The sequence below is a fragment of the Salvia hispanica genome, chromosome 2 (assembly GCF_023119035.1).
Source record: "Salvia hispanica cultivar TCC Black 2014 chromosome 2, UniMelb_Shisp_WGS_1.0, whole genome shotgun sequence".
NCBI classification, from domain to species: Eukaryota; Viridiplantae; Streptophyta; class Magnoliopsida; order Lamiales; family Lamiaceae; genus Salvia; species Salvia hispanica.
Window position 1 is genome coordinate 3,704,814 of NC_062966.1, and position 17,620 is coordinate 3,722,433.

Below are 17,620 nucleotides of genomic sequence, written 5' to 3' on the forward strand. Positions count from 1 at the left end.
AAAGATGCGCCATTCTTTTTTAATTTTCTTTGTTTTATAATTAAGTAATTTTAATCACTATAAAAAAATTATTTTTTAGGAACACAAAAATTTTGATGCAATTACTTGCATTGGAATTTTTTTAAAAATAACAATCATTTAGGACGAAAAAGAAAGTCTTCCTAAATGAAGGACAAATTAACTTAATCTTTTGATTTTTAGGACGTTTCCATTTGCAACATCTAATTTTAGTTGAGATACTAAAAATAAGGGCGTTTTTTAAAGCGTTGATGGTAATTAGAAACACAAATTAGAGTCCTTAATCGCATTAAAAAATGTCCTTGACGGTTTTTTTTACCACGTGTAGGTTTGCTAAAGTTTTATTTTCTTGGTTTTATAATAATTTTTTAACTTTGTACGTATAATATCATTTTAATGGCATAAAAATAAGATGGTGACTTTTTAATTTAAATTTAATACTCCTCCGTTTCACTATAGTTGAGGCAAAACTTTTCGGCACGGAGTTTTAGAAAGTAATGTTGGGTGTGATAAATAAATAGATAAAATAGTATGAAAGAGGAAAATGTAGAGAGAATAAAGTATAAAGTGAATAAAGTAGAACGAAAAAGTAAGAGAGAGTAAAGTAAAAAAGAGAAAAAAGTTACTATATTTGGAAACGACTCAACTATGAAGAAACTTTCCGAAATTGTAAAATGACTCAATTATAGTGAAACGGAGGGAGTAATAAATAGCAGTAGTATAAAATTGTATGAGTTCATATTTAAGTATACGTAATTTAAATCTAATAAGGTGTACTAGCATTTTAGTAGTATTGAATTATTTTAATTGATATGAAAGATTATTAATGGGTGATTTAAGTCGTAAAAGTTGGATCTATAATGCGTATATATACTATTTGATGACGCTCCTCATTGTATATATTATTAGTGGACATTGTGTATACTATTCAAATTTTCCATATTTAAGAATTTGTGCTGTTAACTACATGCAGGTAGTGTATTCTTCCTGCTGGAGAGAGAATTCCATTTGTATAAATATAGTATTTGTGAGGCATACCAATCTATGTATCCACCTTGCTACGTATGCCTAGTCCATGAAATATTTTCTCATAGGTTAGAACTATAAGCTAACACACTTGATTAATTATTAATGTACAGGACAAAATATGATTTTTTTAATATGCGAGCCTAATTTTGGACTTTAAAATACAATTACTCTATCTAATTGACAAAATCTTTAAACAATGGACCAAAATAACTTTTTAAATAAATATGCCAGACAAAATTTAAACTTTAGTCAAAATAAAAATTATAAGTCAAATATTGTGCCGTGAGTTAGTCTAATATAGTGAGGTTAATACCTAATGACCTACAAATACAATAAAATTTGCCAACCATAACCTAAAGTCATAAAAGACCCGTTTAGGGTTTAGGGTTTCCTTATATGGACTGGTGGGGCCCACGTAGTTGGATCTTTTTCAAGTGTTCAGTGTTGAAGAATTGCGGCTGGATAGGGATTTAGGTGTTAATTTTTGTTTTTTTTTATTAGAGCTCCCTGTCATACCCACCAAAACTTCTACTCCATTAATTTGCAGCTCTAAGAAGAATAGTGCGGCCAAGAGTTTTTCAAGGGCTTTTTAGATATAAAACAATGAAGTTGAAAACCAGAAACCCACCAAAATTAACGGCAAAATGGGTGAGGAAATAAGCAACAAGCAAGTGGTACTCAATAACTATGTCGAAACATATGTGAAAAAATCTGATATGTCGCTTAGAACTTCCAAAATTCAGCTCAAAATTCCCAGCGGTTGCGATGGCGCCATTTTGGTGAAGAATCTCTACTTATCTTGTGATCCTTTCATTCTTAGCCGCATGAAGAAGCTCGAGGGCCACTATATTGCTTCTTTCACGCTGGATTCTGTAAGTTTAGTTTTTTTAAGTGAAATTTTTCTTGTTGAAATTAATTTTTCTTCTTGTTGGAATAGAAATAAATTGGGGTCCTTAATTTTTTATTTTATCAAAAAAAAGATTGACTTATAATAAAATATTGTGTAGATAATAAATTGGGGTACATGTCACATTTTTCTTTTTAGTTCCCATAAAAGATGTCACATTTTCTTTTTTGAAAAAAAGTTCCCTCTCACATTAATATAAATATACTATTTTCTTTTTCCACTTAACACACAAAACAACATCTCTTTAATTCCCGTGCCAATTTCCAGAGTAGTAATATTTTGTTTGATGAATAGTGGGAAGAAATAAAAATTGTAACTTTCCATAGTTAAAATGTTTGTTATGTCTTTTTGAGCTTCTTGTTTGATGAATAGTTTGAGATTTTGGGGAGAAAAATAAAAACTATATCTTTCTATTGATAAAATGTTTGTTATGTCTTTTTGATTTTTCTGCAGAGGTCTTGTTTGATGAATAGTTTGAGATTTTGGGGAAAGAAATAAAAAAATGTTATCTTTCCATTTATACAATGTTGGTTGCATTTTTTTGTGTTTCTTGACCTTTTTCCGTTGACAGCCTATTTCTGGATTTGGAGTGTCGAAAATACTGGATTCGTCTCATCCAAATTTCAAGACGGGCGAGCTAGTTTGGGGGTTTACTGGCTGGGAGGAGTATAGCCTTATTAAAGATCCAAACATATTGTTTAAGGTCCCTGATAAAGATTTGCCTTTCTCTTATTATACGGGGATTCTTGGTGAGTTTCTCGAGCCCATTGTGTTTATCAACTTCAAATTTCACGCTTGATTCATGCTTCCTTGTGCTATTTGTCTGATCTAGAACAAGTTGTTTGTGATTCTGCTGAAGTTATTTATCTAGTTATGTATGCAGTTAAACTGTTAACGAAAACGATGGGAGATGTACGATCATGAGACTAAAATCGAAGTGTTTGGTGTTATCATTTTAGGCATGCCTGGCATGACAGCTTATGTTGGTTTTTTTGAGTTTTGCTCTCCCAAAAAGGGGGAAACTGTGTATGTCTCTGCTGCATCCGGAGCTGTTGGTCAGCTCGTTGGTCAGTTTGCAAAGACCGCAGGTTGTTACGTTGTTGGGAGTGCAGGGAGCAAAGAAAAGGTCAGAATCTAATAGCTTATCAAAAACTTATTAGATTGTTGGCTAGATTGGTAATCGATTTATGTGCTATTTGATGAAGGTTGATCTCTTGAAGAACAAATTCGGGTTTGACGAAGCATTCAACTACAAAGAAGAGCAAGACTATAATGCAGCGTTGAAGAGGTGACCTTTTGCCTTCCTATGATCTATCGTTGTTATAAAAATGTGTATACTTATTTAACATTGAAGAATAGTTAGTAATTTAACACACAATACACATATTTATGTTCTTATATAAGAAAAGAATCCTTTGTATCCAACACAAATTTCATAAAAACTACCAAAAAACCACAAAGTTTGGTAAATCGGCTGAAAAAACCACGAAGTATGGATTAGTTCGCAATCATCCCACGTCTGTGGATAGCAAATCCAAATATATAATTTTTTTTGTTAGCTTTTTGAAAGAATTTGACCAAATTTTATAGTTTTTCCGGTAATTTATCGTTATATAGATAATAATCACAATTTGTGTTGTTGTTTATTAGGTATTTCCCCGATGGCATAGACATCTACTTTGATAATGTGGGAGGGAAGATGCTCGAAGCGGTGCTAAACAACATGAGACTCAACGCCCGTGTTGCGCTTTGTGGGATGATCTCCCAATATAGCCTTGAGCAGCCCGAAGGCATCTACAACTTGCTTAACGTAATAATAAAACGGGTCCGTATGGAAGGATTTTTCACTAGCGACCACTACCATCTCTACCCGAAGTTCATGGAGATGGTTGTGCCTCTAATCAAGGAAGAGAAGATCACATACGTCGAAGATATAGCCGAAGGCATTGAAAGCGCGCCTGGGGCTCTCGTTGGCTTATTCTCCGGTCGCAACGTCGGGAAGCAGGTGGTGGTGGTTGCTCGTGAGTAAATCTGTTTTCGAAGAGTGAATCATCGAAAATAAGGAAGGACTTAAATTAAGTTATAATCATGAATTATAAATATATAGTCATGAGTTTGATGTATTGTTATTAATTGAAACATGAAGGACTTAAATAAGGTAAACAGGAAGGACTTAAATAAGGTTAATCATCCCAAATATCACAATCTGTATTGCAATTTTATTGATTTTCAAACTATTGCACAAATTAAGAGGTAGCACCTCCAATCCTCCATTTCTTATTTATTTCTTCCCTTCACTATTTGTGGCTCTAATTATTTTATTTCTATTTAATTTATTTATTATAAAACTTAATTAAAATACGAGATTTCTGAATTTTAACTTCCATAGACGTCTCTGGTAGGGATGTCAATCGGGTCGGCCCAGTGAGTTTTGGTCCAACCCTACCCGAGTTATGGGTCACTCAGGTGTGGGCTAATCGGGTAATGGTTTTTTCGGGTTATGGAAGTTCAACCCTAAACCTAAAAACTCGGATTTTAGACTAGCCTAACGGGTTAATCGGGTAGCTACCGATAAATTTAACATGCGATCAATCTAATAAATAATGTTGAAAATTAGCTATATTTATAAAATGTAAAACGTTTAATTATGATAAATTTGAGATATCTGCTTAAATTCAAATATAAACACGATTAAATACTAATATTTGAGATTTATGCAAAATAAAACATACTCCCTCCGTCCGCCATTAGGAGTCCCGGTCACTTTTGCGCACTCGTTTTGTAAAATTGATAATAAATAGTTAAAGTAGAGAAATAGTAAAGTATGAGAGAGAATAATGTTGAGAAGAGTCTTATCTAAGTTATTCTTTTTTTTTACTTTACCATTTCTCCACTTCAACTATTTATTTTCATTTTTACAAAACGAGTGCGCAAATGTGACCGAGACTCCTAATGGCGGACAAATGGAGTAAATATCAAGAAATTTCAAAGCATATTTTAGTATTTTAAATGTTTTTCTTAGTGAATTTGAAGTTTCTAATTTATTCTATCTATTATTATATTAATAAAATTTAGTACTCCCTCCGTCCCATAATAGATGTCATACTTTTCTTTTTAGTTTGTCCTACAAAAGATGTCACATTTCCGTTTTTAGAAAAAGTTCTCCCTCACATTATTATAATTATATTATTTTCTCTTTCCACTTAACACACAAAATAACATCTCCTGAAATCTCGTGTCATTTCACAAGTGTGTCATCTATTATGGGACAGAGGGAGTATATAATTTATATATTTAATATAAATTTGAAAGTTATTTTTTTTAGTTATCTGTATTATAAAATAATCAATGAAGTGTTGAATTAGGAGTCAAACAAATCGGGTTAGTCCTTAGTTTTTAGGTCTGACCTTAACGGGTTGCGGATTAATCGGGTGCGGGCTAATCGGACTGTAATTTATCGAGCTAGAAATTTTCAATTTTAACCCTATAAATTTAGCGGGCTATTCGGGCCAGCCCACGGTTGCGAGCTGCATACTATGGTAACTAAGGCAATAAAAGATGACCACCAATGAATAATAAAAATATATGATTATCATTATACTAAGAATGAATTATCTGGCATTGATTGATCTGAGTAAGAAGGAAAACAGTTGATTAAAAAGTGATGGGACCTGGTCAATTGAAATTGATCATGGAAAAATAAAATTAGCATATTAGTATTATCAATCAAATTTGTCACTATCCTAACTTACTTTCCTAATTTGTTTCCATAATCAATGAGTTTTCCTTGTCGCTTTTCGAGATATCATTTCCATTTTTAAATAAAATAATTACTACTAGTACCTAAATAGTTTAGATAAATTTTACACTTATTAGAGATGACGAAACACGGGCCGGGCTCAACTCATTAGACCGAAAGAAAAATTTGGGCTCAAAAATATATTATTTGATCATTTATGTGGCGAGCTGGAGCCATATGGGCCATATGTATGTTTGGATCGGACTGGCCCGACCAATATCTAGCTGGCCCACTAGGTAGCAAAGACTTGGTTCAGATAAATTTTGACATTCCTATGACTTCTATCACTTATAAATTGAATATGTAAAAATAAATTTTTTCCACTTAAATATATACCTCTTTATGGCTTCATTCAGGTCAGATTCTTCTTTGTAGTTGAATGCATCATCAAACCCCTGTTTGTTTTTCAAAAGATCAACCTTGAACAAAGTAATATAAATATAGATAAATTAACTCTAAAAACATAAGTAATTGCAGCCCTCAAAATAAAACTGTTGCTTCAGTATGAAGAAATTGCCGAGGTTATTTGTATTTTATTAAAGTTAATACATTCATAATACTTTAAACCTTGAATTAGAGTTGACTTTTGACTGTATAGTTATGTAGTGTGTCAAATATCACTATTAAATTCCATATTCATTTAATCACCAACAAATTAAGCAAATTCAAATTGAAAAAAGAAGTTGGTGGATGAATTTTAATAAATTAATTTAAAAGAATAATTAAAAGACCTTATTGAAGGAACTGGCAACGAAAGCGCGTGTCGATTTCATAATTTAATAATTAATCGAACAAATAAATCACATAATAATCAGATCTATTTAGCATATTATTTAGACAAAATCTATTCGCGTAATTCTCACATGTATCATGCTCATAACTTGTATTAATCATGCTTTAAGTATATTGAAACCTAAACATGCTTTTCTACGGAGCAGAAATAATAACTAATTAATTCTCCAAAGAATTGATGATGGCTAGCTACTTCTCCACGTGACGCTTTGAATATTAGACCACAGATCTTCTCTCTGGTTCCTGAACTGTACTCCAATATCATTGTGGGCTGATCTCACCGGAATACTGACAAACTCATAGCTTAGGATGGTCTTAGAGGTGTTTAACCCATATTTTTGTTGAATTAAGGTGTTTATAATATGTTTTCACTCATATAGTCATCAATTAGATGAAGTAATGAGTTTGTCGGAGTTTTGAAGTAAAAACAGGTCAAAACGGAGCAAAATGGAGCAAATGGCTGATTCCAGAGAAGAAACCCGACCGGGTGTTTTCCATTCTCGGAAAACCCGGTCGGGCGTTTCGTGCAACTAGCGGGTTCCAGAGAGAAAACCCGGTCGGGTGTTTTTGACAGCTTCAAATTGAGAGAGAAATCGAGAGATTCAAGAGGATTTGAAGGCAAGAAGGCTTCCATCTTCAAGATATTGAAGAAGAAGATTCTCCCCAACATCAAGTCCACCTTAGGGAGTTCTATTTTCCATTTCTACTATGTTTTCCTTTGTTGTTCTTGTATTTTCTTTTGTCTTAGCTTCCACTATGAGTAGCTAAGTGTTTATTAGGGATATTGGTAAAGTTTGTATGGAATCCATGGGTTAAACCTTGATTTATGCTTATATATCTCTTTTGTGGTGGTTTTGTTGGTTATTGGGCTTTTTCATTGTCTAATTGCTTAGCTACCAATTGGATATGTCTTGTTCTAACTATTGTCATTGAGAGATGCTTGATTAGATTGTTAATAATCAACAACTCCGTGCGTTTTATGTTATCGAGAGATGCATAGCTAGAGAGAGGGCTTGGGTCCGTAGGTTTTAGGAGTCGGTCTTGAAGTGTAGGGAGGAGACTCCGACATTAGAGGCCGATCAACGCGTTAGATGCACCCGAGAGGGGGTCTAACCAACTAACCCAACTTTCCTAGCCACACATGAGACCCAATAGATGAGCATGATCCCTAGGTGAACACCCGTGATCCATACCAACGGATCCATATCCCTACCTTCCCAATTTGTGTGAAAACTACCTTTTATTTTCTTTAGTTTCCTAATTTGCTCTTATTTGCTTACTTGCTCTTTGATCTTAGTTAAGAAAAACCAAAAACCCCTTCTATTAGTCTAAATAGTGTTCAAAGTTGCATCGTAGTACTCAAGCCGGCATTTAGTCTTCGAGGATCGATAATTTCAACTTGCCACATGCTACATACCCCACACACTTGTGGGTGACATATTGATTGCAAATTTAGCATGAGTCAAATACTAGGACTTAAATAAAGAAGACATAAATTCTACTCCACGGAGGAGAGGAAAAAATTCGCCCAACTCCTATAGGTAGAGGGGGACAAAAAATTTTGGTAGTAAAAATTATGATTTATGTCTCCTTTATTCTCCTATTTATATTAATTTCCTTTTGGGCCCAGACAGACAGGGATCTATGGAAGGTTTTGGATATGAGCTCATCCAATTTACTTTTTATTAATTAAATTGCTTGATTTGTTGGATACGAGCAGCCACTACAGAAGTAATATTGAACTCTCCCCATCCAAATCCGAAATTATAAGTAATCCGGGTTTCCGTTTTAACTTTCATTTCCCGCGCTTAAGATAAAAATGTCCATTAATTAATTAATGTCTGTTATGGACTTAATTAATTAATTTCTTATTAATTCCAAGAATGGACTTAGCATGAAACGCTTATTTATTATTCATAGAGTGATCAAACTCCAACTAGCTAGGTTCCGAATAATAAAACCTTGTTTTGCGCTCCTCTTGAGGACATTATCAAACGAGACACACCTCACGCACGATTAAATATAATAGCAATCCTAGCACCGCTAGATATTAATCATCACTACCCAATATATCAGGATTATTGGGTTACGAAAAACCCGCACCATTTGATAAGTCAAAGTAATGCATAATCAATACCGTATGCTCAATGCTAACCTATATTGATTAAGAAACAAATATTTATCAAGACCTCGCCTTTCAGTAGATAGCACAAGGACAAGTCTTGCTGTTAGATTCGTTTAGTGCTTTACCACACCAATGTCATCTTATTTCATTAAGGCTTAGAAATATGCGGACTGACATTGCAACCTTTCACGATGGATAGTCTAATTCCATCTAGGTCGTGAAATTCTTCTTTTTCTTTGTTTAGTACTGACCGTGTTACCTTAAAGTGGACGCTGACTCAACTTATTTTAATACAAGTGATACCCGCAAGTGTACGGGGCTGGTGTAGCAATTAGCAAGCAAGAGTATCGTATCCCACAGAGACTAATTTGTATCAACTTAACTACCACGAACAAATATTGACTACTATCTAGAGAATCGGGAAATGTTTGGTTTTGTTCTAACACTACGAAAAGCATATAATGAACAAATAAATAAATAAAAACAAGTAAACACGGAGTGAAAAGATAATATGGAGAAAATTGTAGAACTCAAGGATCCGATGCACAATTCCAAGCTCTTATCCAATCAAATTGCCTTACCTTTTGATGTCTCTAGAGTTACTAAGTCGACCACAATTATAGATTAAACCCCCTCCCGAGGTGAGAAACCTGTAGATTAGGTGCTAAGATTGAAGTCCCCTTCTAATCCTAAAACCCCTAACTCCCAAAAGCTCGATTAGGTCAAAGACCTCACTCAAAACCTCAACTCTCCCGAGTTTTATTGCATTAAGGTGTGAATTATTCTTATTTCCAGATTAATTATTTCATCTCCCGATTAATCTAATTAATCCTACACAATCAAGTGGTGATCAAGCAATTGAAAGGAATAAGCCCAAGAATAATCAAATAACTACAAGAGCAAGGTAAGAACAAAATTAATTGGATAAAAACTATGAAATCAATGCATCATCACCAAGAATTCTACAAAATAGGGTTTAGCTACTCATGTTCTTCATAAAAACCATGTTCAAAACAAAAGATTCTATGAAATACATGGAGAAAAGATTAAGATACTCCTGTGAGAATGAATCTATGGAATGACAACTTCAATCTTCCGATTGGAAGTCTTTAATCTTCAATTCCCTCTCTCAAAGGTGTTCTTGGGGGTGTGTGTGTGTGTTGGAGGCGGTAAGTGTTGAATGATATGAACCCTAGGCGTTTTCCCTTTAATCTCCCATAAAAAATCGCGTTTTTGGCAAGAGAATACGCCAAAATAGCGTACCCGGCCGGGTGGAATTATAAAGAGCAAAATTCACCCGGCCGGGTGGTCATTTTCGACCACTTTCTGGCCATTTTCGCGCAGAATTACAGTACCCGGCCGGGTGAATTTATAGTGTAATAATTCACCCGGCCGCGTGAAAGTTTCTGGACAACGCAGTGTTCTTGTAACGGCCATAACTTCTTCTACCGAACTCCGATTGATGTGTGCGAGATACCCACGCGAAGCTCTTTCGAAGACGAAGAGATTGATATGCATTACGGGCTGATTGGACTTCAAAATCTCCACTAAATATTGTCTCAAACCAAGGCTGCTGCACATCCACATATTGTGTGCCTTTTCTACACATTCTTAACAAAATGGTCAACATACCAACATAATAGAGAAGTAGATATAAACATGTCCAATAATAGACAAAATATGATCAAATTTATACATAACCACCCTCTAAAACCATGTAAAATCCAAGTATGTCAGACGCCGCCCACAACCGGTCTACTAAAACAAAGACTAGACTTTGTTAAGTTAACTTATACATTTAACCATGCAATTAACACCCATTAAATGTAAAACATAACAACATTATGACAAAAATAATCTGTTTTATTTCTTGGAAAATAAAATAAGATTTTTACAATATTCAATCACTCGAAACGTGATTTCTAGTATACAAACTCTAACACTTATGTTGTGATCCTGCGCTTTCAACGACATGACACCTAAATAGCTTAGCAAATTGGCCAACAAGCTGACCTACAACTCCTTATGCAGCCGATATAAAGATGAGTTCACCCTTTTTCGGTGAGCAAATCTCGTAAAACCCAACATATGCAGCGATATTGGCCATACCTTCACAAAATGAATCGTCAAAATATGCACTGATAGACGCAGAAAATTTAATTTAAAGATTATTACTTAAGTCTAATACTTTTGTTAGCGATGCGTGTATGATGTGGTTGTGCATTATTATTGTTAATTACCTATTACGTAGAGTAATTAATACTTGGTCCCTTGCCAAATTATGGTTTGCATAACATTTTAAAACCCGTATTTCACAATTGGTTTATTCAGATTTTGTTTCCGATTAAGATTTTGGTTTTAAAATGGTTTAATATAATTATATAACCATAATTCAACCATTGAATTATATAACTATAAAATATATCATTATTTTGGTTGATGTCATATTTAATAGTTAAAATACAAAATCAAAACGAATCAATAGTTTGGTTGCAAAATCAGAACAAATTAATAGATTGATCATTTACATGTGATTTATAAAGTCGATATGCAAAACCATAATTTGAAGAAAATTTATAAATTTATAGGCAAAAATTATCCTATAATAATATGCACTGACACAATAATATGCACGACGGATAATTTGACACACAAATTTACCAAGAATTCCAGTGTAGTAGGAGAGAGGCACATCCATTGAAGGGATCTTGAATATAGCCTCAGTAGATTTGATGATAGAGTATTCCTCCCAACCCGTCATGCCCCAAATCAAATCACCTTTCTTGAATTTTTGATTCGAAGAAGCCACTACTTTGGCAACTCCATATCCCTCAATAACCTATTTATTAATGTAAATATTTGACAAGCAAAATAGTTAAGTTATGAATTTAGTAATACATGAATATCTGAAAAATAACTAATCTTTGCCATTTTTTTGGAATTTTAGACATATTATAATATGAAATCCTGAAACAACCCATGTATAATGTGAAGGAAAATGGAAAACACGGACCTCGCCGGGAGTAAAAGAGTCAATATAACTGCGCTCCATCTTCACCATGAGGGATCGCAAGATAAATAGAGATTCTTCACCAAAAAGGCACCGTTGGAAATATTCCGTTTGATTTCTGAGGTTTTTAGAATCAAATTGATTCCTTTATCAAACCCTTCACGTAGTCTTTCAATACAATCTGCTTGTTTCACTCCATTTTTAACTATGTGTTTTTTTTTGTTTTTATATTTGCTTCCATATATGGGGAAAACATTTATTGTTTTTGGGAGGTCTCACTCAAAGTCAAACGATGAAAAATGAAATATGTCTACTCTATTCTCTATTATGCCTAGGGATGTGCATTTGGGTTTCGGTTCGGTTTTTCGTCCAAGCCGAACCGAACCCGAAAAACCGAATTTAGGATAAAATTGAAACCGAACCGAACCCAAAAACTGAAAAACCAAAAACTGAAAAATCGAACCAAATCGAAAAAACTGAAATTATATGAAAAACCGAAAAACCAAAAAACCTAAAACTGAAAAACATGAAAAAAAAAGCATACAAACTACAAAGTTTCAACTTTTAAAGTACAAACCATAAAATAACATGATAATATCCATAATTTAAAAGAATCTAAAATTAAATACTTAAATTGCTTCTTAAACAAATACAGAATTATACTCCACACAATAAAGGTAGAGAGGGAGGCAGATGGGTCACATAATTTTGCAATTGAAGGTTTGGGTAGAGTTTTGCCTGGAGCTGGAGCCGTGAAGACGTCTTTGATGGTGTGGAGGGGCGCCGTGCCGGAGCTGGCCGCTAGAGGCGACGGCTTGGTGAATCAGTGATGAGAGGTGGAGAGATTTTGGGTTTGAGAATTGAGAGAAGGAGGCGGAGCGGCGGAGATGACAGAAACACAAAGTCAATATTTAGGGTTTTATTTTTAACTATATCTAAATAATAATACTTTAAACTTTAGTAATTAATATATTATCCTTTAATAAGATGTTTAAAAGATTATAAAAGATTTAATTATCTAGTCAATTAAATGCCAACAGAATTTAATTAAGCCTTTAATCTACACTAAGGCTAAGGATAATTAATGAAAAACCATAACTCAAATATCTAAGCGATAATTACGAACTAAGTTTGTATATGGTTTCCATCGATTGGTCCACAACTTATGAAGCTAATTTCTGAATCTTATCGCCACCCATGCTGTGGGGACAATAATCCTAAGAAATAGCGAGTTCATATAGGTGGACTTCTCAAATGTAAATAGTATGGACTAGAAAGTAGTTTCCAATATTATCGCCACCCATGCTGTGGGGACAATAATCCTAAGAAATTACAAGTTTCAGAAGTCCAAACAGAATTTTACGAGATAGCTTGGTCTTGTTATCAACGCACGAACATTGTTATGGGAGTGTGTTGTAGAAACAAGATTCTGTAATACTAAATCTGATGGTCGTGCTTAGGCAAAATTTGGCGGCCATGCGGTGCTGTGGTCTCTGGACTATTCGTCGGTGTTGTGACCAGTAAAAATGTTAAAATTTTAATGCGTATTGACCTCTGCTTGAGGGTACAAAATTTTAATTTTACAGTTGTGAGAATTTGAAAAGTTTTATGGTTAATCTCCTCAATTTCATCACTTCAGTTTATGACAAATAGTAAATATTCGGTTTTGCAGTGCAAACTAAATCGTCAACATGTCACTCAATCCACTTTCAGCAATTCTTAAAGAAAACAAACTCGAGGGCCAAAATTACATAGAATGATAACAAAATTTGGACATCGTTCTCACGGCCGATGAGTACAAGTTTGTGCTCACTACTCCGCGGCCTCCAGTGCTGGCGGCTAATGCCGCTCAGGCTCTGCGAGATGCACATAAACGGTGGCATAAGGCAAATGAGATGGCTAAGTGTTATATGTTGGCCTCCATGTCAACAGTGCTTAGACATCGGCATGCCGCCATGGCGACTGCCGCCGAGATTATGCAAAATCTCACAAACCTCTTTGGTACTCAGAATCGAACGGCTAAGTCTCAAGCTTTTCGGAGTATCATGTGCAAGACTATGAAGGAAGGTTCATCTGTGCGGGACCATTTCCTTGAGATGATGAGCCACCTCAATCAAATTGAGGTTTTGGGAGGCGTCATTGATGCCGAGTCCCAAGTTACTATCATCCTTCAGAGTCTGCCCCTTAGCTTTCAGCAGTTCAAGCTCAACTTTGTGATGAACAAAAGAAACTACACCTTGGCTGAGTTGTTGACTGAACTTCAGTCGGCAGAGGATCTCATGAACCAAGCTAAGGTTGCGATGGTTAGCTCGTCACATCGTTCCTCTGGCCCTAGGCCTGGCGCAGGAAAGAAGAAAGTGACGAACCAGGTCGCACCTAAGGAAGCTAAGGAAAAGAGAAAGAGGAGGTCGGAAAAGAAGCAAACCGGAAAGTGTTTCAAGTGTGGAGAGAAGGGGCATTGGAAGTCAGACTGCCCTAAAAAGGGCAAGGCTACGGGTATGCACCAAGCTCTAGTCATCGAGTCATGTTTGGCTTCGACTTCATCTCATACTTGGGTTATAGACACTGGTGCGACTGATCATATTTTTTTTGATCCTGACTTAATGCAGGTGACAAGACGACTATATGATGGAGAGATCGAAGTCCAGCTGGGCAACGCTACTAAAGTGGCGGCCGTTGCAGTGGGAAACGTTTATTTGCATTTTAGTAGTGATAGATTTTTGGTTATGAAGAATGTTTTGTTGATACCTTCTTTTAGAAGAAATTTAATTTCAGTTTCTAATTTGGTTTTTTATGGATATTCGATTTCTTTTAATGACAGTTGTGTTATTAAGAAAGATGGTTTTTATATCTGTCGTGGTATCATGGAAAACAATCTGTACACAATCATATCTACACAATTTAATAATCACAAATTTGGACCTCAATAATGCATCGAAAATTTCAAAGAAAAGAAAGGAACCTTCAAGTTCAATGAACAAAACGTACTTATGGCACCTTAGACTTGGTCATGCCAACCAAAGGAGGATTCAAACTCTCGTGGATCAAGACATTCTTAAAGGACTAGATACTGAATCATTTTCCACGTGTGAATCCTGCTTGGAAGGCAAGATGACTAAGAGACCTTTTAGGGTGAAAAGTAATAGGGCCAAGGAAGTACTAGAACTCGTTCATACTGATGTGTGTGGACCACTGTCAACCGAGGCAAGAGGCGGCTTTCGCTATTTTATCACTTTTATTGATGATTACTCGAAAGTTGGATATGTTTATTTGATGCGCTTTAAGTCTGAAGCTTTTGACAAGTTCAAGGAGTTTAAGGCTTATGTTGAGACGCATCATGGAAAACGTATCAAAAGCCTGCGATCTGATCGCGGAGGCAAATACCTCAGTGCCGAGTTTTTGGACTACTTATCGCTAGAGGGAATTGATTCCCAACTGACTGCGCCGGGCACACCCCAGCAGAATGGCGTAGCTGAAAGAAGGAACAGGACCTTGTTAAACATGGTTCGATCGATGATGAGTTATGCACGACTGCCTATTTCATTTTGGGGACATGCCTTGCTTTCCGCGAGCCATATTTTGGACAATTTACCGTCAAAATCTGTTCCTGCTACTCCATATGAGTTGTGGAATGGGCGCAAGCACAATCTAGAGCATCTCAAGATATGAGGGTGTCCAGCTCATGTTTTGGAAAAGGATCCAACTAAGCTGGACTCAAGGACAGAGGTATGTTTGTTTATAGGATACCCCAAAGGATCGAAAGCTTATGAATTCTATACTCTCCGAGACAAGAAAGTCATTGTAAGTACTCACGCGACATTCTTAGAGGAAGACTTTGTTATGAACCATAAACCCAGCAGTGAGGTGGTTCTAGAAGAGCTTACTTCAGTCACAAGTTCCATTAACCAAGAACAAGTACCAATTGTACAACCAATTCCCGAACCTTCAACTTCTACACCTAATATTGTAGTGCCGCGCCGCAGTGGGAGGGTCTCTCATGAGCCCGATAGGTACATTGGTTTGGGAGAATCTATGGATCACTCCTCGGACAGCAATGTACTAGATCCCTGGAATTTTGCAGAGGCACAGGAGGATGTCGATCATTGCCAATGGGTAAGTGAAATGGATTCGGAACTACAATCTATGATAGACAAAGACGTCTACGATTTATCTGTCCTACCCGAAGGTTGTACTGCCATTGGTAGCAAGTGGATATACAAACGTAAACGTGGACCCAATGGACGAGTTAAAGTCTTTAAGGCAAGACTAGTGGCTAAGGGGTATACCCAAAAGGAAGGTGTCGATTACGACGAGACCTTCTCCGCGGTGGCCATGATCAAATCGATCCGGATTCTATTGTCTATAGTAGCTTACATGGATTGGGATGTGTGGCAGATGGACGTTAAAACTGCGAGGCGAGCTATGTCCTTTAGGATATACTGATTCAGACTTTCAAGCTGATCAAGACTCGAGGAAATCTACTTCTGGTTATGAGTTTACCTTAGGAGGTGGAGCCGTAATTTGGAAGAGTGTAAAGCAGAAATGCATTGCAGACTCTACCATGGAAGCCGAATATGTGGCCGCTTCGGAGGTTGCAAAGGAGGTTGTATGGCTCAAGAACTTTCTTATGGACTTAGGTGTGATTACGAATCTACCCAAGAGCATCACCATTTATTGTGACAATTCTGGTGCTGTGGCTAATTCGAAGGAACCAAGAGCTCACAAAGCGAGCAAACACATAGAGAGGAAGTATCATATCATTAGAGATATAGTGCAGAGAGGAGACATACAAGTGGTCAAGATTGCGTTAGAGAACAACCTGGTAGATCCCTTTACAAAGGCATTGGCGGTAAAACCGTTCGAACGCCATGTTGAAGGAATGGGAGTTCGACTCGCTCGAGACCTCAACTCGCTTTCAGTATAAGTGGGAGAATTAGACGTAGTGCACATTTTTTTGTATACTCGAAAGTTGTTTTGAGTATAAGTGGGAGATTGTTAGAGTTTGTATACTAGAAATCACCTTTCGAGTGATTGAATACTGTTAAAACTCTTATTTTATTTTCCAAAGGAATAAACATATTATTTTTGTCATAATGTTGTTATGTTTTACATTTAATGGATGTTTATTACATGTTTAAATGTATAAGTAACTTAACAAAGTCTAAGTCTTTGTTTTAGTAGACCGGTTGTGGGCGTCGTTCACTTTAAGGTAACACGGTCAATTCTGAAAGACGAGGTCTTGTAAATTATTGTTTCTTAATCAATGTACGTTAGCATTGAGCATACGGTAAAAGTGACTTAAAAATAAAAATATCCCAAGTAGAGTAAAGATGACTCCACTTTTCTAAACCCAAGACATTTTTAACACTTTATTTATTTATCCTTCAACTCACTTTCCAATCCTTTGATTTTCTTTTCTTTTCACAACCTTTCACACATTTTTTTTCTTTTTTTTTAAGATCAAGCACATATTTGGAATTTTTCTCAATTTCACAACTTGTACTTTCTTTATATTAAGCACACTATTTTTTATACTTTCCTCCTTATCTCTCCAATTCCTTTACAAAATAAGATAGCAAAAACTAACTAACCCAAGAAATTGTCCCCATTATATTGGCTTCCAAAGAAAAGGCTTAAAGGCTCAAAATTGGCTCCAAAGGGAAAAATTATTTGAAATTTTTGAGAGGGTCATAACTTTTGGATAAAAGTAGGCTAAGAAAAGATGGCCAATCATCCTCCTAAATCAACTTAAACACTATGTAAACTTAGGCAAGACTAGGAGCAAGTTCTAGAAACAAATACATGAATGCAGATAAATCACACAAGAATAAAATTTAGGCTCAAATCCTCACAAGGTATAAGCATGATTCAAGGCGAACAAGCAATTCACTAATTATGCACCTCTTCACCAAACCATCAAATCAAAACGTTAAGCCACAC

The 17,620-nt window shown here is 35.6% G+C and overlaps 1 protein-coding gene across 1 annotated transcript; it reads left to right on the forward strand.

Moving 5' to 3' along the window:
- Positions 1-1,489: 1,489 nt before the first annotated feature.
- Positions 1,490-4,155, forward strand: LOC125207831 (2-alkenal reductase (NADP(+)-dependent)-like). Its single transcript, XM_048107330.1, has 5 exons — positions 1,490-1,919; positions 2,526-2,703; positions 2,914-3,080; positions 3,160-3,242; positions 3,605-4,155. Exons 1-5 carry the CDS (start codon positions 1,692-1,694, stop codon positions 3,981-3,983), a joined length of 1,035 nt encoding a protein of 344 aa, XP_047963287.1. The 5' UTR covers positions 1,490-1,691; the 3' UTR covers positions 3,984-4,155.
- Positions 4,156-17,620: the final 13,465 nt, after the last annotated feature.